This window comes from Tupaia chinensis, unplaced genomic scaffold, assembly GCF_000334495.1.
Source record: "Tupaia chinensis unplaced genomic scaffold, TupChi_1.0 Scaffold149501_1, whole genome shotgun sequence".
NCBI lineage: Eukaryota > Metazoa > Chordata > Mammalia > Scandentia > Tupaiidae > Tupaia > Tupaia belangeri.
Window position 1 is genome coordinate 173,694 of NW_006209345.1, and position 25,444 is coordinate 199,137.

The window sequence follows — 25,444 nt, forward strand, 5'->3', positions numbered from 1 at the left end:
GATTTCTCACTTTCTGTCTCTCTGTCTCTCTCTGTCTTTCTGGCGAGTGCAGGAGCCCTATAGCTTAAAAAAAAAAAAAGTTTTCCCCACCTCTAGTCCAAGCTGTGGGAGGACCCTTGCCTGACTTCAGGGCGCATCCAATAAGCACACTGTACTCCCCTGGGGCTGATTGGCTCAGGGGTGGCCACGTGCCCTACAAGCCAGGAAGAGAACCCTCACCACTGAAGGAGTTGGTTGGCACCTTGATCTTGGACTTCTAGCCTCTAGAACTGTGAGAAGTGAATTTGTGCTATTTAAGCTACCTGGTCTATGGTACTTTGTATGGCAACTCTAGCAGACTCACACAACATAAAAATTATAGTTACTCAATAGATGACATTAACTCTAGATTTACATGATCAAAAAGAAAATTAGTGATTTGGAAGCTATTTCTGAGGAATAACACACAATAGTAAACAGATTCTGAACAATGAAAAGTAAGAAACAGCATATCGGTGAAATGAAAAATGGAACGACTCTCATATACTTAGCAGGAATCCCAACAGGAGAGAATGAAAATAGTGAAGAAATGAAAACTTCAGAAATTACAGGGAACCAGCAGTTAGCGTAATGGCTATGTTGCTGGATTCCCACGTAGTTGACCGCGGTTCGTGTCCCGGACCCGGTGTCTTAGAACTCATGCTGGGCGTGTGTACATGCATGCCCAAGATCCTGAGAGGAGAATGGAGGAGAAGAGATTGTGGCATGACCATCCCCCCTGGGGGGTGATTTCTCGCTTTCTGTCTCTATGTCTCTCTCTGTCTGTCTGGGCGAGCGCACGTACCCTATAGCGAAAACCTCTGAAAAGAAAAAAAAAAAAGAAATTACAGATGAAATATGCAGACCTAAGCAGTAGTATAGCAATGAGTGTTCTTAGAAAAGCAGAATAAGGCCAGCCAGAGGCAGCTGGATCCCTCAGGACTGACTTTGCAGTTCAAGTCTCAGACCTAATGGCTTCAAGAACACATTGGGTGCATGTGCGTGCATGCCCAAAATCTGAAAGGAGAAATGGGGAAGAAATCCAGTATGCCATTCCCCATGAGAGGTGGTGAGAGGTGGTGTTTTCTCACTTTTCCTCCCTCTCTGTGTCTCTCTCGGTGAGTGCACATGCCCTCTAGCAAAAAAATTTTTAAAAAAGGTTTTTCACTGTGCAGTTTTCTTTATATTCTAGCTTTTAATCTAATAGTTAATTTTTTTAATTTTAGGTTTTTATCATAGGGCATGTTCACTCACTGGAAAGAGAGGAAGAGAGAAGGAAAATGAGAAATCACCCCCTAGGGGGCATGGCCATACCGCAGTCTCCTCTCTTCCACTCACTTCCTGGGATTTGGGGCACACACATACATGTGCACAGTGTGGTTTTCAAGCTGCCTGGTCTAGACACAAACCGTAGTCAGCCATGTGGGAGTCCAGCACATTAACCACCACCTGCTGGCCCCTCGACAAGTTAACTTTTAAAACGGGCATGTAGCTTTAATGCAGTTTATTTATTTATTTTATTTTAAATTTATTTATTTATTTATTTATTTATAATAAATTTATTTATTTACATTGATTTGTATCATTACAGTATACAAAAAGAGATTTCCCATCCAGAATACACTGTACATTGGCTCAATCAGGATATTATGCATTATCATCAATAAATAATTTTCCATTTCTTGTTTCTTATATATTTACTTCTTTCCCCTCCCCCCCTTGATTCCTACCTCTCACCCTCTGCCATTTCCCACCCTTCTCCCTCACCGTCTCTGGTATCTATGTTTGCCTTCCTTGCATTTTATTGATTCACAAAAGAGCTTAATTAATCTAAATACTTCCAGTAGCAAGTGCAGCTGATATATACATATCTATGAACCCATGTCTGACTTTAGGCATAAACCTCAGTGAGTAGAATGAACATATTATAAAGTAGCACCTAGCTGGGGCTATATCATTTACTGTAGTCATTAAACAAGTATTTCTATGCATTTTTTCATTTAAAGAAAAACAGTTTTAATAGATCAAAACTTTAAAAATGTTAAGAGAAGTTTGCTGATGGCTTAAAGCCAGGACAGATTACGATTCCATTCAAACAGTAGGTAGACGAACCTATCAATAGCTCAAGAGAAGACAAAAATCCTTAAACCTGGAAAATAATGCATAGAAGAAAATCAGGAATGTTTTAGTCAAAAGTCATAAAATTCTTTTTCATCAGTTCAGTCTCATGTAATGAATCTCCTGTTGAATTTGCAGTGTCACCGTTTAAATTCTGGAAGTTGGCATTCAACATTATTATTGATCTTTCTGCAGTTGTCCCTACCATTAAGTTGGCCTTTTTCTTTGTCATTTCTTGTTCTCTTATTGCTGTCTGTCTTTAGTTTTCCTGGTATAGCACTCCCTTCAGCACTTCTTGGAGAGCTGGCCTGGTGTTGGTAAATTCTTCCAGGTTTTGTTTATCTGAGAATGTTTTTGTCTTTTCTTCTCATATGAAGGATATTTGGCCAGGTATAGTATTCTTGATTGAAATTGTTTTTCACGTAACACTTTGAATGTATTTTCCCGTTCTTTCCTTGTTTGCAATGTTTCCGGTGAGAGGTCCGATGTTAGCCTGATGGAATATCCTTTGAAAGTAACTTGACTTTTCTCTCTTGCCAAGTTTAGTATCTTGTCTCTGTCTGTGGTTTTGGTCAATCTGGCTATGATGTACCTTGGGGAAGATCTTCTTGGGTTGATCCTATGTGGGGTCCTTTGTATTCTTAGGTCTGGACATTTGAATGCCTCTCTAGGTTTAGAAAGTTTTCGTCCAGGATTTCATGGAGTAGATTATCTACGCCCTTACTAGTTTCTACACCTTCTGGGATACCGATGATCTGGATGTTTGGGTGTTTAATGGTATCTATCTAGTATTACTTGCATATTATTCTCATTTTGGGGAATTATTTTCTCAGTATTTTTGGTGAATTTTTCTAGGTCAGAAGTTCTGCTTTCTGCATCTGAGATTTGATCTTCTGCATGATCTAACCTGCTTTTAATACTTTCAAGGGAGGTTTTGATTTCCTGTATTACAGCCTTCATCTCTAATAATTCCATTTGATTTTCTTTTTATGGTGTGTATTTCCTCTTTCAGATCATGTAAGAACTTCCTTACCTGGAATTTGTTGTCTTTTGTCTCTTGTATCTTCTGGAGTTCTTTGTCTCTCTTGTCTTGCATCTTTGTTAGCTTTGTCACTATGAATATTCTAAATTCTTTCTCTCACATTGCCATGAGTTCTATTATATTGTCAGTGCAGGATGAGGAATTATTCTCTTCCCTTGGAGGAGAGGTATGTTCTTGGCTCCTCATATTTCTTGTGCCTCTGTGGTGGTTTCTGGTCATCTGATGATGGATTATACATTTTTTCCTTATTTCTGGAGTTAAATCTAAGTGTTGAGAAGTATGCAGGAGGAAGTGATCTGTAATCTCTCTGCAGTTCTGCGGGAATTGAGGATTACTCTGACCCTATCGATCTTGAGGTCAGGTGAGTGAATCTGGGCAGAAAATCTTTGGGACCAGCAGTTAGCGTAATGGCTATGTCGCTGGACTCCCATGTAGTCGACCACGGATTGCGTCCCGGACCGGGTGGTTTAAAACTCACGCCGGGCGTGTGCGTGCGTGCCCAAGATCCCGAGAGGAGAATGGAGAAGGGATTGCACTGTGGCCATCCCCCCTGGGGGGTGATTTCTCACTTTCTGTCTGTCTCTCTCTGTCTGTCTGGCGAGCACACGTGCCCTATAGCGAAAACCTCTCAAAATAAAAAAGAAAGAAAGAAAAAGAAAATCTTCAGTTGTCCTAGTCCCTGAAAGGAGCCACTCCGAGCTCATATGTAATTGGCTTGTAATTGGCCTGTCTAGATCTTGGGGTCTGGAGGGTGAAGTCTGGGCAGAAAATCTTCAGTTGTCCTTTAATGCAGTTTTATTTCTGTCAGTGTGAAAGAACTTCCCTGGGGTCCAGCAGGTGGTACAGTAGGTAAGGCACTGGACTCCTACATGGCTGAATGCTCTTCAAGTCCTGGACCTGGAGGCTTGCTTTTTCAGTTTCCCTTTTCCTCTCTCTCTCTCTCTCTCTCTCTGGTGAATTAAGATAATTAATAAGTAAAATTAGAATAAATAATGCTAAAAAGGAAAGCCTGCCCTGTAACAGTTGACAAAGACCAGAACTCCATGTGCATGTGTCATAAAAACACATCCGACATCCACAGGGTGGCTTGCTGTGCATTTGAAGATGGTATGCTTGGCCAACCATGGTCCTAATCCCAGACCTACCCGCTTGAAAACCATGCTGGGTGTATGTCTGTACATGCCCCAAATCCCAAAAGAATGGAGGAGAAGGAATTGTGGTGTGGTCATCCTCCCTGGGAGGGGGGCAATTTCTCACCTTCCCACTGCCTGTGTCTCTGGTGAGCACACGTGCCCTATAGCAAAAACCTTAAAAAAAAAAAAAAAGATGGTATGCTTGATCTTTGTGAGTCTTAACCCTAAACATTTGTTTTGCCCAATTTAACAAAAGCAGCAGTTTAGTTTGTCATCAGGCTCATATGCTGACTGCCACCCTGTCTCCTTAGGCTACTCAAGTGTTTCTGGTGGCAAATACAGCATGCAGACTGACCGCCTAGACAAGAGTGCAGTGGGCTTTGATGACCAGAGCAAGATGGAGAAGCACAAGTCACAGAAAAGCATGGGATGTACCTTTATCACCTTTTTCTCATGCATTTACAAACCAACATGCACAAGGGAATTTTCTCCCCTGTACAGGTGGGGGTTCACATAACGAAGGGGGTGCTTTCTGAGAAATCTGCCCTCAGGTGATTTTGTCATGTGAGCACCGTAGTGTCTGCACAAACCTGGGTGGTCTAGCCTACTGCACACCTACGCTGTACGGTGTATAAACTGTAGGACCACCACTGCATGTGTCATGGTCCGTCATAAATGGTGCATCACTGACCAAAGCAGTACTTTAATGAGAGGCCTTCAGAAAGCTCCCGCAGGGTCAGCCTCCAACCCTTCAGGATGCTAGGCCTGCACTCAAGTGTGCATTGTGGTTTTTGTTTCCGGATTTCAAGTTTTTCTTTTTCTATTCATAATAGGGCATGTGCACGCCCACGTGAGAATGTGAGAGGGTACTCTATTTTGACAGGCCATTCCACAATCCTTCTTCCAGGCTATCAGCTCTCAGGCACTCATCTGTCTAGTTGGCATGTTTCCGGCTGATGGGGCCAGGGACTAGAGCTGTGGTTGGCATGTGGCTTCCAGTTCCACAGTCCAGTATGCTACTGGCTATGCCAAAGGCTGGGCTGAAGACAACGGCTTTGTTTCATTTTGTCTCTCCAGAAAATAGGATAGCTAAGTCCTGTTTTGCTTTGTCCAGACAAAAAGGACTATTAGATAGAAAAAGCAGGGAGGCTCTGCATCAATGTTTTACATCTCACTAACGCTAACTCCAAGAACTAGGAAATACAGAAAATAGGGCGGCCCCTACATTAAATGGCAAGATTAGGGGCCAGCAGGTGATGTGTTTGGGGTGCTGGATTCCCACATGGCTGACCATGGTTTGAGTCCTAGACCCAGCAACTTCTTTTCTTGCTTTCCTTTTCTTTCTCAGGTCAAAATTAAAATAACAATAATAATAAAAGAATAACAAGTAGAATTAAATAAAAAAATTTTAAAATAGCAAGATTAGCAAACAATTTCTAAACAGGAAAGTACAAAATTCTGATAACTTCACTCTGATAGACAGAAGCTGGAGGGCCAATGGTGGGATGACTGGGGTGGGTAGATTTCACACAGCCAACTGCATGGTTTAAGTCCCAGACCCAGTGGCTTGAAAAACACACCAGGTACATGTGCATGCATGCCCAAAATCCTGACAGGAGAATGGAGGAGAAGGGACTGCAGTGGCCATCTCCCCCTCCCTCTCTCTTTTTTTCTGTGAGATATATCTTGCAGCAAAAACTTAAAAAAAAAAATCCTAAAAAAAGGGAAATCAGCTCGCTGAAATGCATTAATCTATGTAAGCACTCATTCAGAAGAGTGTATCAGCTATGGAGGGACAGTACAGGCAAATGCAAGTCAAAGTAAATGACAGCAGCACCTCCTACACAAAGCAGGGAGTCCTCAGCCACATGGCTCTGTGCATTCTTGAACAAAGGAATCAGTTCTCATCCTGGGGCAACTGGGCATGGCCTTTTGGGAGCAGCCTCAGTGTCCCCTGCCTGGTCACTCACTAGTGCCTGGCTTTCCCCCAGGAATCAACTGCCAGTCTGCAGCTGGAGGACTGAGCTCAGGCCTACCTGTGTGTGACTACCTGGAACCTGCCAGCACATCCCCTCCTCTCTGCCACACTGAACTCATTCGGGATTCAGGACTTGGGTTGAACTATCAGAGAACTAGGCTCCCTGGTTCCTAGTGGCCCTGAGTCTGGAAGAAGGTAGGCTTGAAAGCCATCCTGCAAGGGGGCACGGGGCAGCACACACGCAGTTTCAGGCAGGTCATTATTTGAGCCCTGGATCAAGTACAGCCTCAAGCCATCCTACCCTGGACTACGTGAGCCAACACATTTCCTGTCTCCTGTGGTTCCCGCAGGGAGTGATGCAAATGGAGCCTGGAGCCTCCAGAGCAGAGGCAGGAGCTACCTGGTCTTCCCTCGGATGACGCCCTGATGCAATACCTCCATCTTCCAGCTCTTTCATCCTATCAATTGATTTCTCTAATATAATTTCCATATGGTGACACCGCCTTCGATGACTCGGCCTGGAGCATGAGAACACGGCTGCAGTCCATTTTCAATATAATTACAGCTTATTCTCAGTATTCTTTATTGGCAGTGGAAAATGCTTCAGTATTTTATTGAAAGAAAGCAATAAATAATACTGTGATAAAAATAGTTCAAAAGTAGACTGTACATACTTTGTTACATAATCAGGAAGTTCACAAAAGATTAATAGAAAAACAGAACAGTAACAATGAATTGTACAAGTGAATTAAAAGCAGGAACCAAATGTAAAAAGACATGCTGTCTCTAGCTATGTATCAGTTGCATAATAAATAACGCACCATGATCTGACACATTTCTTGCTGGCTTTTTAATATGCCATTTAAAAAGTAAAAGTTACATTTGCTACTTATATCATCAAAATCTAAAAATGTACTACTAGGTTCATTCTTTTAACATGTTTACAAACAAATGTAAAAAGATGATTTACATAAGAAAAATAAGGCCTTTATTAGAGTTGCACTACATTATTTTCAGGATCTCCTGCCTTCGTCCGCTGTGGGCACCGATGACTGTGAGATGAGAGCGCAGTGCTCAGTGATTGGTCCTCGAAGAGTCATTGTACGGGTACCCTGCCGCCCTGCTTTCCCTGGAAAGCAGGCTGTAGGTGGGGGGCCGGCCCCCAGGCTACCCCACCCCAAGTCTGTCTCTCCCCGCTGAGAGAGTGGCTCCCAGCCCATGGCTCCTCATCAGTCTCTGAAGACAAGCTATCCAAGTCCAGAAAGACTAGGCTAGGCAAGGGTTAACCAGTGCGAAGAGATTTTCACAATCCTTCCAAGTCCAGCTTTGATTAGAATAGCTGATATTTAACATCAGATATTTTAAACCTGTTCACGCTGCAGAATAAAGCATTTCTTGCTAGAAAAAGTACAGTTAAGGTCAGTCATTAAAATACGACAATAATTGCTTGAAATTAAGTATGCTTATTTCAAAATGATTGTTGTAGAGCTAGGCTGCATTTGTAAAGGATAATGCACATCGCTTGTATCATGATTTTATAAACGTAGTAAAATCCTTTTCTCTGTCATGGTTTATCATTAAAAAATTAAACAATGATAATTACAATAAATGCGTAATTTACAAAAGCCCTATATCTGTTCATAGGATTTATACATACAAGCATTACAGTACATTCATTTGAAAGACTAAAATTAGGTATAAGAACAGGAATTGATTTGAAAGGATATTTATAGCCTGGATATACATGAAAAAGTAAGTAACTATATAAATGAAGACTCATTAAGTTTACATAAATATAAGAAACATTAAATTCTAAAATATTTTCTCTATGGTATTCATGAATTTTTCACTAATTAAAAACTCTGTAATAAAATATCTTAGGGTCCATATAACAAGTATTAACAGATTAAAGATTTCGTTGAATTCTAAAACGTAGCCTTTGTCGAAGTTGAAATGCTGCATAATCATCTGTAGAAGTAGTGTGGATAAACTGGAAAATAAAAACAAACAGAAGATGCACTCTTAACATAAGCAACAGTGACAAAGACCCTGACTTGGGACCAGCAGGTGGTGTGGTGGTTAAGGGTGTTGGATTCCCACATGGCTGAGCACAGTTCAAGTATTGGACCTGGCAGCTTGCTCTCTCACTTTCTCTCTCTCTTTCTCTCTCTGCCTGGATCAAACTAAAAAACATAATGATAATAAATAAAGTTAAGTAAAATATTTAAAAACAAAAAAAGCAAAGACCCTGCCTCAAAGGCTGCTGCCCGGGGAACTCACACCCACCAACTCCCATGGGCCACCACACTTCCTGTGCTTAAGCCGCTCGAAAATGACTACATAAAACACCAAGGACTATGTGTATCAGCGAGAAATTCCTTCACTGACTTTGGCCTATGTGTAAAAGTTACTGATTTAGAAAAAGTAATTGAGAGTGTGGGTTACCAATCAAATATTCCAGCTGAGACATTAACACCAAGCAGAGCAGACAGAGTCCAGCCCAGGTTCAGAGAGGGCAGGGAGAAGAGGGCTGAGCCAGTAGGCACCCCTGCCTGGGGACAGCAGAAGTGCCAAGCCACCCTGATAGGCGAGTATGGGGCTACTCTCGATTCAGATCTCTGAAGTGGCAATGCAGTTTTGTTGTTAAAAAAGGGCCAGCAGGTGGCATGGTGGTGAAGGTACTGGACTCCCAGATGGCCAACCGTGGTTCGAGTCCTGGATCTGGCTACTTGCTTTCTCATTTTTTACTTTCTCTCTCCCCATCCCTCTGTCTCTCTTTGGTGAACACACAAGCCCTATAGCAAATTTAAATAATAATAAGTAAAATTAAATAAATATTTTTTAAAGAATCGTTTTATTTAACTTTATTTATTTAAATTTGACCAGAGAGGGGCAGAGTGAGAGTGAGGGGGAAAGTAAGAAAGCAAGTCGGCAGGTTCAAGACTCAAACCACAGTTGGCCATGTGGGAGTCCAGCGATCTTAACCGCCATGCCACCTGCTGGCCCCCCCAAATAAATAATTCTTTTAAAAAAATAAAAACAAATCTATCTTGAAAACCTGTGTCACATGATCATATGTGAAACTTAATAGTATATGCAGTTAACCACAAAACTTTGGGACCTGTAATAATATAAAACAAAATTAGGGATTATACCAAAGTGCAGAAAATGCCAAAGTGGAAAAGCCTGCCCTGATGGGTTCTGGGAAGTATACTTAGGGCTGAGTTAAAGCTGTCTGTCCTGTTCTGTTCTCCAGTTCACTTCTGCCCCAGATGACATTAGCAGACATTTAAAATAAGCCAAGATTTTCAGGTTTACAGAAAAAGAAGAAATACAAGGGGTCTTCAAAAAGTTCATAGAAAATGTGTATTATGAAAAAGACTATACATGGTTTCAAATTTTTTCTGTATCGATATAAGCTTGTACTTTAACTCTATTTTCCACGAGCTTTTTGAAGTCTCTGTATGTGTTTCCTTAAAAATGAGGACTCGTGCTTATTTCTTTATAACCAGTTGTGACACCGAAAGAGCCTGTGTGTCTGTATTGGTTTTAATTCCCAAATTAACCGAAGCTGGCTCTCACAGTCCAAAGCCAACAACTCTGGTTGGACATCACTGCTCCATGCTTCAGGACGGAGGCAATTCTGAGCAGTCTCTGGGGCTGACATTGCCCTCTACTCACCAGCAGGAGGCGTCAGCAGGAGTAAGTCCTGACCGTAGCAGGGTCCAACCTCTGTGCTCCTGACACACTGCCTGTTTCAGCACCACGAGGGGAAGCGTGCAAACACAGCGTGCAGTTAGTCTTCAAACATCACACGAGAGCACAAGTACAGACACACATTTCCACCTACAATAGCACCTACTAAGGAATCTGAGGAGAGCCTGCTAGAGTGGGCAGAGGGAGCCTCAAGAAGAGAATCAAAGGGCTGCCCCTATGGTAAATCTCCCTGACTCCCAAGGAGCCCTGGGGACCACCAAGTTAACAATAGCAAATGAGCATTGAGTGAAAAAAAAAATTATTTTGAAATATAAATGTACCTAAATGATGACTAAAGTGACCACTTTGTTTCTACTTAAATCCTACATTTATAGATCAATTGAACTTTTCTTTCTGCCGTAAGTACTCTCTTCAAAGAATGGCATGAGGTGGTAGTTAAGGTGGCTGGATCCCACAAGGCCGACTGCGCAGTTCAAGTTGAACCTGGTGGCTTGAAAAACATACCAGGTGTATGTGTGTGTGCATGCCCAGAATTTTGAGAAGAGGATGGAAGAGTAAGAACTGTCACATGGCCATGGCCCCAGTGGAAGATTTCTCACTTTCCCTGTCTCTCTATCTCTGAGTGCACATGCCCTCTAGCAAAATTAAAAAAAAACCAAAAAACAAAAAACAAAACAAACAAACAAACAGAACAGTATGAGGTGAATAGTGGCTATGTGAGATGTTCCCCGGTCCCACTGAAGGGCTAGAGATGGATGTGAGCACCTGACTGGCCTAGGAGGAGGGGAGGAGAAGAGCAGAAGAGGTGTGGCTGCAGGGCTGGGCCTGGCTGGGCAGTGGGGCCAATACCATGCCTTATCCAAGAAAGCAGAAGCCCACTTTTGGTTAATGGAAACCAGATTTTTTTGGTTCATTCAAAAAAACATTGCATGTTCCAACAAGTAAGCCTGATTACCCCTCATGAACTAGATAAATTAAAACTTGCAAAATTCTGAAATGGGTGTTTGCTGCTGCCAGCCCTACGTTCTTGGTTTTCCCATGGGTACACTGGGAGCACTTGTTTGTCAATATCCTGCCATGGTTCCAGGAAGACCTTAAAACACCTAGTGAGAATGGATACTCTACAAATCTGTCTAACACCCAGGAGACCTGCTGGGATTGACCTCACAGTTCCTTATTTAAAAAGCCATTAAAATAACCCATCTTATCAGGCTTATGCATGATGTACATAAGGATAAAAAGTCATCTTATCTATAATATATCCTCAACATTTTTTTCTTGGTTTATTATTACTAAATTAAAAAAAACATTTGCTATAGGGTGCGTGTATCCACCAGACACAGAGAGACAGAGGCGGAAAAGTGAGAAAACACTTCCGGGGGGATAATTATACCACAATCCCTTTTCTTCCATCCTCCTCTTAGGATATTGGGCATGTGCACACACGTGCTTGGACTGTTTTTCAAACTGCCAGGCCCAAGACTCAAAATGCAGTTGGCCATGTGGGATCCAGCTGCCTTAACCTCTGTGCCACCAACCAGCCCCTCTAGTTTAATAGCTAATCTACTCAAGTTCTTAATAGAGCTATTAACATTTAACAGGATAAATGTGATGTATTTTTTTTTCATAATGGACAGAAGGTATGTGTGATAGCTTCAGTGAGGCAGAGGGAGAAAGCTCCCATGAATGGGGTACAGCCACACGGTAAGCCCCTCCCTTCCACTTCTCCATCCTGTTGAGATTTAGGGCATGCACAAGTCACTGAGGCCAGGCTTTGAGTTATGGTCAGGCATGTTGGATCTGGCTTTCTTAACCACTAGACTACAAGGCCTACCTGGAAAGGTGATTTATAATGAGGAAAATCAAAATTGAAGCTATAGGAAAATAAAAAAGCACTCAATGACACTACTCAATAAGAGGTTGAGGGTCAGATTGCAATAATAATTTATATGAATTTTATATGTAATTTTAAAGAAGGTGTTAGTTAAAAGACATACTATATTGGGTTGTTGGAAAAGTCATGACGTTTTTTTTTTCTATGCAAAATGTGACATGACTTTTCCATCAGCCCAATACTTAACAATATTAAATGCGGGTTAAAAAAATATATATATGCGTGTACACACACACACACAAGCTTTCATGAAAAATCCTGCCCTGTAAGTCATCCTCATAAAAAACGTCCAGGTTAACAATGGCTTTATATAAATATGCTTTTCTCTGATTTTGATATAGGTAAGACCAAAACTTACCTATGGGAGGGGCTGACAGGAAGAAATTGCAAAAGCTCCATCAGTACAGTTTTTAAAACTCACTCACTTTCCTACAAGCTACCTGTCTGCCTCTCAAATGAGAACGCATGACGGAGCCGTCTAACGGGAACTGCTGCAATAGCCCGGACAGCTGGCGCTGACACAGGGCTCAGGACTTGACTCTCTCAGCTGTATGTGAATGACCCACTCGACCACCACAGCCACCCTTGGGAGAAGTACTATCCTGACAGCATGTTACAGGTGGGGAAACCGACGCATGCTGCAGTGAAATGACTTGCTCTAGGTCTAGCACCTCCTGGTGGCAGACCCAGATTCGCCTGGACAGGACTCAACGTACCGATGAGTCCCGTGTCAGAGCTGAGGAAACCATGGTCACTCTTAATCAGCTATGGTCTCAAGTCAAAGTGGTCATCAAAAGGAGCACCCAAAAATTCATCTGAAGTCTGAAATCACAACACCTGACCATCTCGCTGTATTCTACAGGGCTGACCTTGCTCCCCTGGTGCTGTCCCCAAGGCTCCCCTTCCTCCTCCTCTCCCTTGTCCTTCTCCAATGGGTAAGCATGTAATTATGTGGAAAATAACAGAGGGAGGGAAGGAAAAAAGGAAAGGCAGAGCTGGCAGAATTTGCAAACTGTTGCTATTTAAAATGTTTGCAGTCACTTTTTCCAGTGTGGAGAGAAGTCCTAAAGGTAAATTCTGTGTCTGGAAAGCTGGGATACTATTAGCCGACCAAAGAGCCTTCCGCTGCTGCCTGGCACGTATTTACAAGGAAGGCTGTAAATCTCATGCTCTGAGAACACAGACAATGCTTAGCTTTATTAGTTGGAAAAATATGCTAAGATTCGACAAGACAAGAACTTTTCAAAAATTCTATTATTGTTGTTAAACTTTTATGAACAAATGTTAGAGTTAATTGAAAAACATTTACATCTGGGCATGCAACTATACTCAGTGCCTGGTAATAACCGAAACAGGCCATCCTAGAGTATTATTCACATTCCAAACAACTACTTGTGCTCCGAACAAGAAGGGTAAGCATGGCCCATCACATACCGTCCATCTGCATCTTCTTTGGCTGCATAGAGGGTGAAGACATAGAAGCAGTGACCCGGAAGTTTGCAGGGAGTGTCTCTGCTGACCCCGCGGCTAAGCCGCGAATGTCCTTTGGTCTGAATTTCTTTCTCCATGACGGTGCTCTCCTAAAGCTTTTATCATCATCCTGGGAAAATCAAGAGATAATACAATTTGTTTAATAATAAGGGACAGAGATATCTGACTATCCTTTACAATGACTACTGACCTAATGCTATATTCTCGCTCATATGTATTTAACTCCTTCTGGATAATCATGGAATATGAAAGATGGCCTGGGGAGAAACCGGCGGGGACCCAACTGGCATAAATGAAGACAGGTCTGAGACACTAGGGGTATGTCCTACACATCGCCATGGTACACTTCTTATCTTGCAGAAATCACTTTCTTGCTATATAATACATTTTTATTTGTCTAAAAAACAGTTTTCAAGCTATAAGCAATTACACCTAATGCCAGAATATGGCTAATAAGTGTTTCATTTTCAGAGGGGAATTTCTATTCCATGTATCAAATTCAAGTTGTTTTTTTTTTTTTTTGAGAGGTTTTTGCTACAGGGTGCGTGCACTCGCCAGACAGACAGAGAGACAGAAAGCAAGAAATCACCCCCCAGGAGGGATGGTCACGCCGCAATCCCTTCTCCTCCATTCTCTCAGGATCTTGGGCACGCACGCACATGTGCCCAGCATGAGTTTAAGCCACCGGGTCCGGGACTCAAACCACGGTCGACTACATGGGAGTTCAGCGACATAGCCATTATGCTAACTGCTGGTCCCAAATTCAAGTTTTTTTTTTGAGGTCAACTGAAAACAATAATTAATAGCATGGGAAGGCCCCAGCAAGTGGCGTGGTGTTAGAGTGCTGAATTCCCACATGGCTGACTATGGTTCAAGTCTCGGCCCTGGCAGCTTGAATATAACACTGGGTCTGTGTGTGGCCAAATTCCCGAGCAGAGACTATAGGAGAAGACTGTAGTATGGCCATCCCTCTAAGAGGTGATTTCTCACCTTCCCCCTCTCTCTCTCTCTGATAGTACACATGCCCTATGGTAAAAACCTTAAAAAAAAAATAATGTGGGAACAAATGAGTCACTATTTTGTATTAGGGGAAATTGGCATTTTTTTAAAAAATATGTACTTCTGAATGAAACATGCCCTCACAAAGCACAGGAGCTCAGGGTTGGGGAAAACATCTAGTTATTCCGAAGCACAACTTATAGACTCCATTCCCAGGCTGCAAACAACGCTTTATGATGTGAAAAACATTTTTGATATAAAAAAGTAAATAGCAAAAGTGAAAAAAAAAAATCTTACTGAAACGGCCAGTTTCAGGCCAGCAAGTGCCTGGTGGTTGGATCCCACACAGATGACAACACAGTCTGACTCTTGGACCTGACCTGGCAGTTTGAAAAACCTGCTGGGCATGTGTGTGCATGCATGCTCAAAATCCAAAATCCAAAATCCAAAAAGGAGGGAGAGATGACCATTTCCCACGCAGGGTACTTTCTCTCTCCCTCTTCCCCTCCCTCTTTCCTGTGAATGCACAACCCTGCCTTCTAGCAAATTTTTTTTTTTTTTTTTAGAATTATACATATAGGGAACCAGCAGTTAGCGTAATGGCTATGTCGCTGGACTCCCACGTAGTCGATCGCGGTTCGCGTGTCGGACCCGGTGGCTAAAATCTCACGCTGGGTGCGTGTATGTGTATGCCCAAGATCCTGAGAGGAGAATGGAGGAGTAGGGATTGTGGCATGACCATCCCCCCGGGGGGTGATTTCTCGCTTTCTGTCTCTATGTCTCTCTCTGTCTGGCGAGCGCACACGCCCTATAGCAAAAACCTCTCCAAAAAAAAAAAAAATATATATATATATTTTTTCACATTTGTTTTGCCAGAGAAAGATAGAGGGAGAGTGAGAAAGCAAGCCACCAGTTACAAGACTTGAACCATGGTTGGCCATGTGGGAATTTCAGCACCTTAACCACCACGCCACCTGCTGGTTCCTCTAGCAAACGTTTTAAATAAGAAAGTAACAGTTTCACAGCCAGCAGGTGACATAGTGTTTAAGGCACTATTCCCACTTAGCCAGCTGTTCGAGGTGCTTCGAGGCACAGTGTTTAAGGTGCTATTCCCACTTGCCCAGCCCTGGCAGCTTGAAACACACCAGGTGTGTGTGCATGTGTACATGTCCAAAATCCTGAGAGTGAGAACGGAGGAGAAGGGATTGTGGCATGACCATCTCTCCTGGGGGATGATTACTCGCTTTCTATCTCCCTCTGTCTCTTCGGTGAGTAGATGTACCCAATAGTAAAAATCTCTAAAAATAAAAAAAAAGAAAAAGAAAATGTTGGCTTTTAGGAGTTTAAATTTTTAAGAGCACAGCATAACTTGCAAAGTAAAATGATCTCCATGTTTAGAAAAGATAGCCTAGCTACACGCAAGTCTTCAGTGTGGTAAAACAGCTTCCATTTACTGCAGATTTAAAAAGTGTTTGGCCGAGGCCCAGCTGCAGTGGCATAGGCAATAGGGGTGTGGCTACATAATTCTGGAAAGGCTACACATATGGAAAGGCCTCAGGTCACGTCTGGGTCTGCCTGAACACTCCGTGTATACCCATGTTACCGACTGGCTATAGGGTTGGGGGGGGGGGGTAGGAGTGTGTGTGTGTGTGTGTGTGTGTGTGTGTGTGTGTGTGTGTACACCCTGGCAAAGATATCTGTTCTCTATCTCTAGCTCTTTCATTAGGGAAATAAATAAACTTTTTTAAAAAAGAACTTAAGTTGCAAACTTACTTCATCGAACCTTCTGTCAGTTCCCATGACCAAAAGGTTGTTAAATTCTCTTTCCAAGACAGCGCGAGCCTGAAATAAGAAAAAAACCACCACCACCAAAACGTTCATCAGTCTGATCTAATGGATGGTAATACATCACAACTGTTCTTAAACTAAGGCTTTCAAACCCTACTCACTGCTATGACTGTACTAAACCACGACAGTGTCTTCAATCAAGGTCTTTTTTTTTGGAGAGTTTTTTTTTTTTTTACCATAGGGCGCGTGCGCTTGCCAGACAGACAGACAGAGACAGAGAGACAGAAAGCGAGAAATCCCCCAGGGGGGGATGGCCACGCTGCAATTCCTTCTCCTCCATTCTCCCCTCGGGATCTTAGGCACTCACGCACACACGCCTGGCATGAGTTTTAAGCCACTGGGTCCAGGACTCAAACCGCAGTTGACTACATGGGAGTCCAGCGACATAGCCATTATGCTAACTGCTGGTCCCAATCAGGGTCTTTAATATGGAGCCTTTGGATGGACTTGTGGAGACAGAGATCCATTATCTCTTGGAAATTATACATAAGCATGTACTGTGTGGATTGGTCAGGGTACTGGCAAGAGATTTTCAATGTTCTGTAGAAAGATAAAAATGTCCTGATTTTCAGATGGCCCATGAGTCAAAAAGAACGAGGACTCATCTCTTTTTTTTTTTTTTTTTGAGAGATTTTCACTGTAGGGCATGTGCGCTCACCAGACAGACAGAGAGAGACATAGAGACAGAAAGCGAGAAATCACCCCCCGGGGGGATGGTCACGCCGCAATCCCTTCTCCTCCATTCTCCTCTCGGGATCTTGGGCACGCACGCACACGCGCCCGGCATGAGTTTTAAGCCACCGAGTCCAGGACGTGAACCATGGTCGACTACGTGGGAATCCAGCGACATAGCCATTACGCTAACTGCTGGTTCCCGAGGACTCATCTCTTACCACTTTCCTTTGTTCTAAATTCTTCCCTAGAGGCTGGGGAGAGTCATGCTAGTAAATGGTCTGACTAAACATAAACAGGGCTCTCTGACCCAGGGACGGTGGGTTACTCCAAGATTCTAACTGGCACAACATCGCATCACGGCGCCAAGGCCTTATCTCTGTGACGATCAGACTCAGTCAGGCTTTTCTGCTGCCTGTAGGATGTTTAAAGCAAATCTTTGTATTTTAACCAGTTACTAACTGAAGCACCTCTAAGTTCATCTATGACCTGTAAGCCCTCATTTCAAGATGTCCTACCTTTTCAGGTCAAACCGATATATAATCTTCATGTGCTGACTGACAGCTATGCTTGTATCTATTACTCTCAGAAAAATATAAAATAACTACTGCAATCCAACCACCCTGGAACAATTTCTCAAGGCTACTTAAAGTTGTGTTTTCCTTCGGCACATTCACTCATATTTTACAGAGTTTGGTTACTTTCACAGATAAGAATTACATAAGGTGGGCCAACTGATGGTGTTGTGGTTAAGGTAGCTGCATCCCAAATGGCTGACATAGTGGTTCAAGTCCTGGACCTGGGGGCTTGAAAAATATACTGGGCATATGTGTGTGCGCACTGGAAATTCTGAGAGGAGAATGGAGAAGACGCGATTGTGAGGTGGCCGTGCCCCTGGGGGGTAATTTCTCACTCCTTCTTTCTGTCTCTCCAGCAAGCACACACACCACCATCACAAAAAGTAAATAAAGTTATTTTTTTAAAAATTACATAAGGCAATTGCCCAAAGAAGCAAAATTTCAAAAGCCTCCACATGGCACACCTAAGAATATTTTTCTTTATATGTAAGAACTAAAGATGTATCACTCTTAAGAGCATATGGACTAGAATAAAAGATTCTCCTTATTTTGTTTAAGACTCTCCTATACTTGCAACAGAAAATGGAAAGGTGATAGAGAAACATAAAAACTTAAGCACTGATTTTTATGAACCATTGTATTACAGACTAGTTATGGAGATGACTAATTCCCTGAGGTTTTTTGTTTGTTTGTTTTGGTTATGTTTTCTGTCCATTCAAATCGATACACAAATGTCATTTATAATCGGGAAAACTGACTGAGCACTGTGACTGAGCGAAAATACAGAAAGGCTCTAGTGTCACCTGTGTGTTCTGCGTTGGGATCTGTAATAACAGTGCCAGTGTATTGAAATCGAAGGTTTCATCTAAGGCCAGAAGTGCACCGTGAACGCCACTCTCTATGAGATTGTTTGCATATTCTTTAAGACCGATTGACAGGATCCAGCGAATCACTCGATCATTGCTCCAAACAAGCACATCTGCAGAGAAATAAAGCATTATAAAAGTGGCATCAGAAAGTCATCTTCATCACACATACCTACAGGAGACACAACCCCCACAAGTACTGGACAACCCTGCTACTTAGGTAAGGGTCTGCTGCACTTAGACACTGGTGTTCTGGCCCTACTTCATACTAATAAGAACTCTCCCGGGGCCAGCAGATGGTGTAGCTGTTACGTCACTGGACTCCCACATGGCCAACCATGGTTCAAGTCCCAGACCCAGTGGCTTCAAACTCATGCTGGGCACATGCACGTGCATGCCCAAGATCCCAGGAAGAGAACAGAGGAGAAGGGATTGTGGCATGGTCACCCCCGAGGGGTGGTGGTGATTTCTCACTGTCTCTCTGAGGAGCGCACATGTCCTATAGCAAAAAAAAAAAAAATCTCTTAAAAAAAAAAAAACCTCTCATTAGAACTGGTTTTTGGGGTTGGTTGCGTGGTGGTTAAGGTGCTAGACTCCCACATGGCCAACAGTGGTTTGAGTACTGGATCCAGCTTGCTTTATCTCTTTCACTCTTTCTCTATTCAAATTAAAATAATAATAAATAAGATAAATAATTCTTTTAAAAAAAGAACTAGTTCTTGGGAGCCAACATGTGGCATGGTGGTTAAGGTGCTGGACTTCCACGTGGCTGATTATGGTTCAAGTCCTGAACCCAGCAGTTTGCTTTCTCACTTTGTCCCTCTCTCACTCACTCTCTCTCTCTCTTTGGTGAGTGCCCATACCCTATAGAAAAGAAAAATAATAAATGAAAATAAATAACAATTTTTTCAAAGAATTATTTTATTTACCTTTATGTATTTAATTTTTTAATTTTACCAGAGAGGGACAGAGCGAGGTGAGGGGCAGAGGGAGAGGGAGAAAGGAGAGAGAGAGAGAAAGTAGAAAGCAAGCTGCCAGATCTGGGACTCAGACCACGTTCAGCCACGTGGGATTCCAGCGCTCTTAACCACCATGCTACCTGCTAGCCTCTAAAACTAAATAATTCTTAAAAAAAAAAAAAAAAGGGACCAGCAGATGGTGTAATGGTTATATCACTGGACCCCGAAATAGTCGACCGTAGTTTGAGTCCCAGACCTGGCGGCTTAAAACTCATGCTGGACGCATGTGCGTGCATGTCCAAAATCCCAACAGGAGAATGGAGAAAAGGGATGGTGTGGTGGCCATGTCCTCTGGGGGGTGATTTCTCACTTTCTGTCTCTGTCTCTCTGGCAAATGTGCATGTGCCCTACAGCAAAAATTAAAAAAAAAAAAAGAACTGGTCCCTTCAGTAAATATGAGAAGAATTAAGTTGTCATGCACATTATATTTCTAGAGAATACAAAATGGTGAGGATCTAGAAACAGAAACTACAAAGACCGAGAATGTGAACATGTAACATGTATAGACATGTTCCATGCACAGACTTCTGAGTCTTCTGTAATACATCTTCTCACGGCAGAACGAGTTGGAACTACTGTAATCTAGACACCCGCTCAATTTAACATAAATCTCTTACTTCTAATCTTGAAGATTTTGTTCACATTGTCTCATTAAAAAAAAAAAACTCAAACTCTACTTAAAAAGGAGAGAAATTCTTTTAATATTCTTTAGCACATTAGAGACTTTAGGGAAGATGTTATCTAATGCACACTAATAAATTATTAAGCTTGCTCCATTAAAGATCCCAAAATACCCACTCTATAAAAATACTTTCAGATGATCACCAATCACTTTCAAAGACAGCCTTTGTTAATTATAAAAAGATGTATAAAGGGGGCCAGAAGGTGGCGCAGTGGTAACACAATTGGATCCACATGGGAAGGTCCTAGGTGTGTGGTGGGAGGCCTCTCTAAGCATGCCTGCTAAGGCTGGCGGTAGACTGAAACATGGGCACCCAGCTGGGTATGGTTATCCCCTCGGTTCCATAGAAGTAATAAGTAAACTTTTAAAAAGTGCTAAGCTCGGCTATATTAAAATAAAAATGATTCAAAACAAATACAGGAAAAAAAATGGAATGTCATATTTAATTTCCAGTGTTATTTTCTGCACAAAAGGCCATTCTTTCTACATGAAGAGGTCTTCAAAAAAGTTCATGGAGATGCACATTATAAAAAACCATGCATGTGGGACCAGCAATTAGCGTAATGGCTATGTCGCTGGACTCCCATGTAGTCGACCGCGGTTCGTGTCCCAGACCCGGACCGAGTGGCTTAAAACTCACGCCGGGCGCGTCTGTGTGCGTGCCCAAGATCCCGAGAGGAGAATGGAGGAGAAAGGATTGAGGCCGTGGACATCCCCCCGTGGGGTGATTTCTCGCTTTCTGTCTTTCTATCTCTCTCTTTCTTTCTTGTGAGTGCACGCGCCCTATTGCAAAAACCTCTTTAAAAAAAAAACAACTATGTATGTATTTCAAAAACATTTGCACCAAAATAAATTTAGGTTTTAATTCCATTTTTCCATAAACTTTTGAAGTCCCTCATATGTATTTGGAGAGTTGTGTTTTTTGTTTTTGTTTGTTTCTGTATTTTTGTTGTAGGGTGCATGTGCTCTCCAGAAAGACAGAGAGAGACAGAGAGACAGAAAGACAGAAATCACCCCCTGTGGGGGGATGGCCACGCCACAATCCCTTCTCTTCCATTCTCCCTTTGGGACTTTGGGCACACATGCACCCAGTGTGAGTTTAAGACACCAGGTCTGGGACTTGAACCATGGTCAACTACATGGGAGTCCAGTGATGTAGCCATTTCACCATCTGCTGGTTCCGAAGTCCCTCACATATATTGTATAAATGCCAACTTATGGTTTTCCTCATGACTTGTAGTAACTCAATCATGAGTAGACTACCCTACAAATAAGCCATCTTCCAACCATATTTTTAATCTTTAGTTTCTTTTTAGTTAAAAAACTAGAAATGAAAATAGCATATAACTTATAGTTATGGTAAGGATCTAGTATATCGACCTACGAAAGCATTTAGAAGAACACTGCCTGGCATCTACTCATTGTTCTGTAAGTCGGCTGGTGCTTCTTTTTCTTAATATTTCAAACTACCTTTTGCCATAGGGTGCATGCACTTGCCAGAGAGAAACAGAGACAGGGAAAGGGAGAGATCATCCCCCAAGGAAGATGACCACACTACAATCCCTTCTTCTCCATTGTCCTCCCAGGATTTGGGGCATGCACGTACATGTGCCTGGCATGATTTCAAACTGCTAGATCTGGGATTTGAACCACAGTCTGCAACACGGGAGTCCAGTGTCTTAACCACCACGCCACCTGCTGGCCTCAAGTCTCCTTCTTATCATTATTATTGCTATTACTGATTTTCTTATATTCTAAACATTCTAGGGGCCTTAACTTTGAGTTTAATGGTCCATGTCTTCCTTAAGAGCAAATCACTAGCAGGACCAGTAGATGGCATAATGGTTACATCACTGGACTCGACCACGGTTCCAGTCCCAGACCCAGGGGCTTAAGAAAACTCATGCCAGGCGCAGCATGTGTGTGCACACCCAAAATCCCAAGAGGTGAAAGGATTGCAGCAGAGCCATCCCCCCAAAGGGGGTGATTTCTTGCTTTCTGTCTCTCTGGTGAGTACACGTGCCCAATAGCAAAAATCTCTTAAAAAAAAAAACAAAAAAAAAAAAAACCAGCAAATCACTGGCTCTGGTTATTCAGAGGGGCAGTAGGTGAGTGGCTCCAGCCCAAGAAAAGCCCATGTCTTCCAGATCAATGTCCTGTGTCGTCGTTTTTGTTTTTTTTTTTAAGAGATTTTTGCTATTGGGCACGTGTACTCACCAGAGAGACAGAAAGCAAGAAGTCACCCCCTAAGGGTGATGGCCACACCACCACAATACCTTCTCCTCCATTCTCCTCGCTAGATTTTGGGCATGCACCCAGCGAGGTTTTAAGGGGCCAGGTCCAGGACTCGAACTGCAGTCAACTATGTGGGAGAGTCCAGCGATGTAATCATTACGCCATCTGCTGGTCCTATCCCATGTCTTCTTACACATCCCTAGCCTTTGTATTCCTTACCATCCACCTCCACCAAAAAAAGTTCCTACTCCATCTTCAAGGACTGCTGAAATGCTAGCTCTGTGCCTCTCCCTCCACTCTGGGAGCAGAACCGAATGTTCCTTTGTCCTCCCAAAGCCTGAATAAACCCCAACAGCCATATTTTCCACACGTAAACCAAGTGGGCTTGTTTACCTTTGCTCTGTTGTTCTTAAACAGAATTTTTGAGCAAATGAAAGTATGTGTTACAACAGAGGAAAACTAAAGTCAAGTCATCAGTGTTAGGTGTAGATGTTTAACCCGGAGACCGATGCAGACAGGAGAGACTATTCTCTCATGATCTCTGGCTGCACAGCTGAATCTCAAAAGCACTTATTTTGATCCCTTCCCCCTCTATAATGGTGCGGATGAGTTTCTTTCACTTAAAACTTACTTTCTTTTGCTTTTTATTTTTGCTTTTTAAAATTTTTTTAAAAATATGAACTCTCCAAGGCTGTTAATACAATAGGAAGCAGAAATACACTAAATCAATGAAACGAAATGTACTAGCCTTTTATTTCATTCTGACTTTCTTCTCTTTTTCTTTCCAGTTCTTTCCGGTCATAATTTAACCTCCGCAGGCACATAATTCCACACTGGAAACTGTTCCTATTCAAAAAAAGGAGAGAGAATGAGAGATTACTTAGAAATGGCAACAGTAAAATATCTTAATCAAAGAGTTATATGCATGGCTAGCAGGTGGTGTGGTGGCTGAGGCAGCTGGATCCAACATGGCCAAGTCCACCAGGTCCACGATTTGAGTCCTGGACTGGTGGCTTGAAAATCACACTGGGCACATGTATGCACATGCCTGGAATCCTGAAAGGAATATAAAGGAGAAGGGAGTACACCATGGCCATCCTCCTTGGGGAGGTGATTTCTCACTTCTCTCTGTCTCTCTCCAGTAAACACATGTGCCCTGTAGTAAGAACTAAAGAGTTATGGGGTCAGCAGATGGTATGGTGGTTAAGGGCGCTGGACTCCTACATGGCCAACCATGGTTCGAGTACCAAATCTGGCAGCTTGCTTTCTTACTCCCTGCCCCACCCTGTCCCTCTCTGGAAAAACTAAAATAAATAAGTAAATAAAGGAAGTTAAAGAAAATAATTCTTAAAAAAATAAAGAACTAAAGAGTTATGTGCATTAACTTACCTGTGAAAACTGTCAACCATTTTCAGTTGCCCTCGCAGATCCTTCTTTGTCAAGTGATCCAGCATCCTGGCATCTACAAGGCACTCCATGAAATAGCTGCGGTACTGAGGAAGGCCCAGGCTGGGGAGCCACTCATTGCCAATCCACTCGTGGTTCATGTCCCCATATGCGAGTGTCTGCTTTGAATAAACGAGTAAGATTAGTTATGGGAGTTTGTCACAAGAGCACTTTAAATAATCTTTAAATCAGATTTTTAAGTTATTACATATTCTCAAAGGATAACCTAATGACAAAATGCTCTCCATAATTTAAAAATAATTAAAATTTGGTAGTAAAGTCCCATACAAAAGGAATCCTATCATTAAAAGTCTATGGCTCATTTGTGATAAATCTAACTCTCAAATTAAAAAGAAAATCTGTGACTGACTACAAGTTTCCTTTCTGAAATAGTTTTTAATATAATAATATAACAAAGAACGGTAACGACTCATGAACAAGTTTGAAGGGCCAATTCAACTCTAATGAAAATGATCTCTGGCTGGTTTTAGTCTTATTTTTAATGCTATGGTTCTCAATGTAACATATCTGTTTACTTTGAAATCAGTAAAAGTGAATTAAAAAATAGTTTTAAAGAAGACATAAACAAGACCAGTCAGTGGGGTTGGTTGAGGTGGCTGGATCCCACGTGGCCGACTGTGATGTTCAAGTCCTAGGCCCAGCGGCCTGAAAAACATGCCAGGCCCATGTGCGTGTGTGCATACATGTGTGCCCAAAATCATGAAAGGAAAAACGGAGAGCATAGCCACCACCATGGGAGGTGCATCCTTCCCGACCTAATCTCTCTCTAGTAAGTGCATACACCCTCTAGCAAATTAAAAAACAAAAGTCATAAACAAATCAGTAACTATAGGACAGAGTGAGAAGCAGACAAATTCCCAAGCCAAAAACAAAAAAAATCTTAAGAATATAAAAGCTCAACCAACTTGACCTAATTAATAACTTACAGAACATACTATACAAAACATAGTATATGGACAAATCTTAATGTATTTAAAGGCTGAAATCATACGAAGTATGTTCTCTAATCTCAACAGAATTAAATTAGAAATCAATAATAAAAAGATAACTAGAAGCTCCTCAAATATTTGGAAATTAGAATACTTTTAAATAACCCATGTATCAAAGAAGACATCCCATGGGATATTGGGAAATATATATTTTGGAGAGATTTTTGCTATTTGGTGCGTGTACTCACTGAAGAGAGAGACAGAAAGAAAGAAATCACCCTCTGGGAGGATGGCCACACTGCAATCCCTTCTCCATTCTCTTCTCAGGATTTTGAGCACACACAAACACACACACACGCACACATGCCTGGCATGAGTTTCAAACTGCCAGGTCCAGGACTCAAACCGTAGTCAACCACATGGGAGTCCAGCACCCCAACCACTACACCATTTTCTGGCCCCTAGGTTTTAATTGACCAAGACCAAAAACAATATATAGTAAAAAATTGTGGGATACAGATAAAGCAGCACACTGAGGCAAATTTATAGTATTAAGTGCTATAAATGCAGAAAATGATCTAAATTTCAAGAAGGAAAAGAAGCACAAACAAAATCCACAGCTAGCAGAAAAAAGAGAGATCAATTCAACAGAAAACAAAAAACAGAAAGTAAACTAATAAAACTAAACCTGTTTTCTTCATAAGTATCAACAAAATTAACAAATCCTAGTCAGACTGATCAAGAAAAAAGAAAAGACA

The 25,444-nt window shown here is 42.1% G+C and overlaps 1 protein-coding gene and 1 long non-coding RNA gene across 7 annotated transcripts in view; one reads left to right on the top strand and one right to left on the bottom strand.

Moving 5' to 3' along the window:
• Nucleotides 1-6,750, top strand: part of LOC114006662 (uncharacterized) — a 10,775-nt gene extending 4,025 nt beyond the window's left edge. The window contains exons 2-3 of the long non-coding RNA XR_003548368.1: nucleotides 6,303-6,484; nucleotides 6,640-6,750. This is a non-coding gene — a long non-coding RNA (uncharacterized LOC114006662). The remainder of the gene's footprint in view (nucleotides 1-6,302; nucleotides 6,485-6,639) is intronic.
• Nucleotides 6,751-6,879: 129 nt separating this feature from the next.
• PPFIA1 (PPFI scaffold protein A1) overlaps nucleotides 6,880-25,444 on the bottom strand; it is a 122,458-nt gene continuing 103,893 nt past the window's right edge. For 5 of the 6 annotated variants that reach the window (XM_006171236.3, XM_014585324.2, XM_027769382.1 and 2 more), the window contains 7 exons: nucleotides 23,680-23,855; nucleotides 23,039-23,136; nucleotides 18,292-18,467; nucleotides 16,164-16,232; nucleotides 13,335-13,500; nucleotides 9,971-10,041; nucleotides 6,880-8,279 (listed from right to left, as the gene is read on the bottom strand). In XM_006171236.3, the coding sequence (XP_006171298.1) occupies nucleotides 9,983-10,041; nucleotides 13,335-13,500; nucleotides 16,164-16,232; nucleotides 18,292-18,467; nucleotides 23,039-23,136; nucleotides 23,680-23,855 (744 nt within the window). In that variant the 3' untranslated portion in view covers nucleotides 6,880-8,279; nucleotides 9,971-9,982. The remainder of the gene's footprint in view (nucleotides 8,280-9,970; nucleotides 10,042-13,334; nucleotides 13,501-16,163; nucleotides 16,233-18,291; nucleotides 18,468-23,038; nucleotides 23,137-23,679; nucleotides 23,856-25,444) is intronic. The other variant, XM_027769381.1, reaches the window with a different exon arrangement.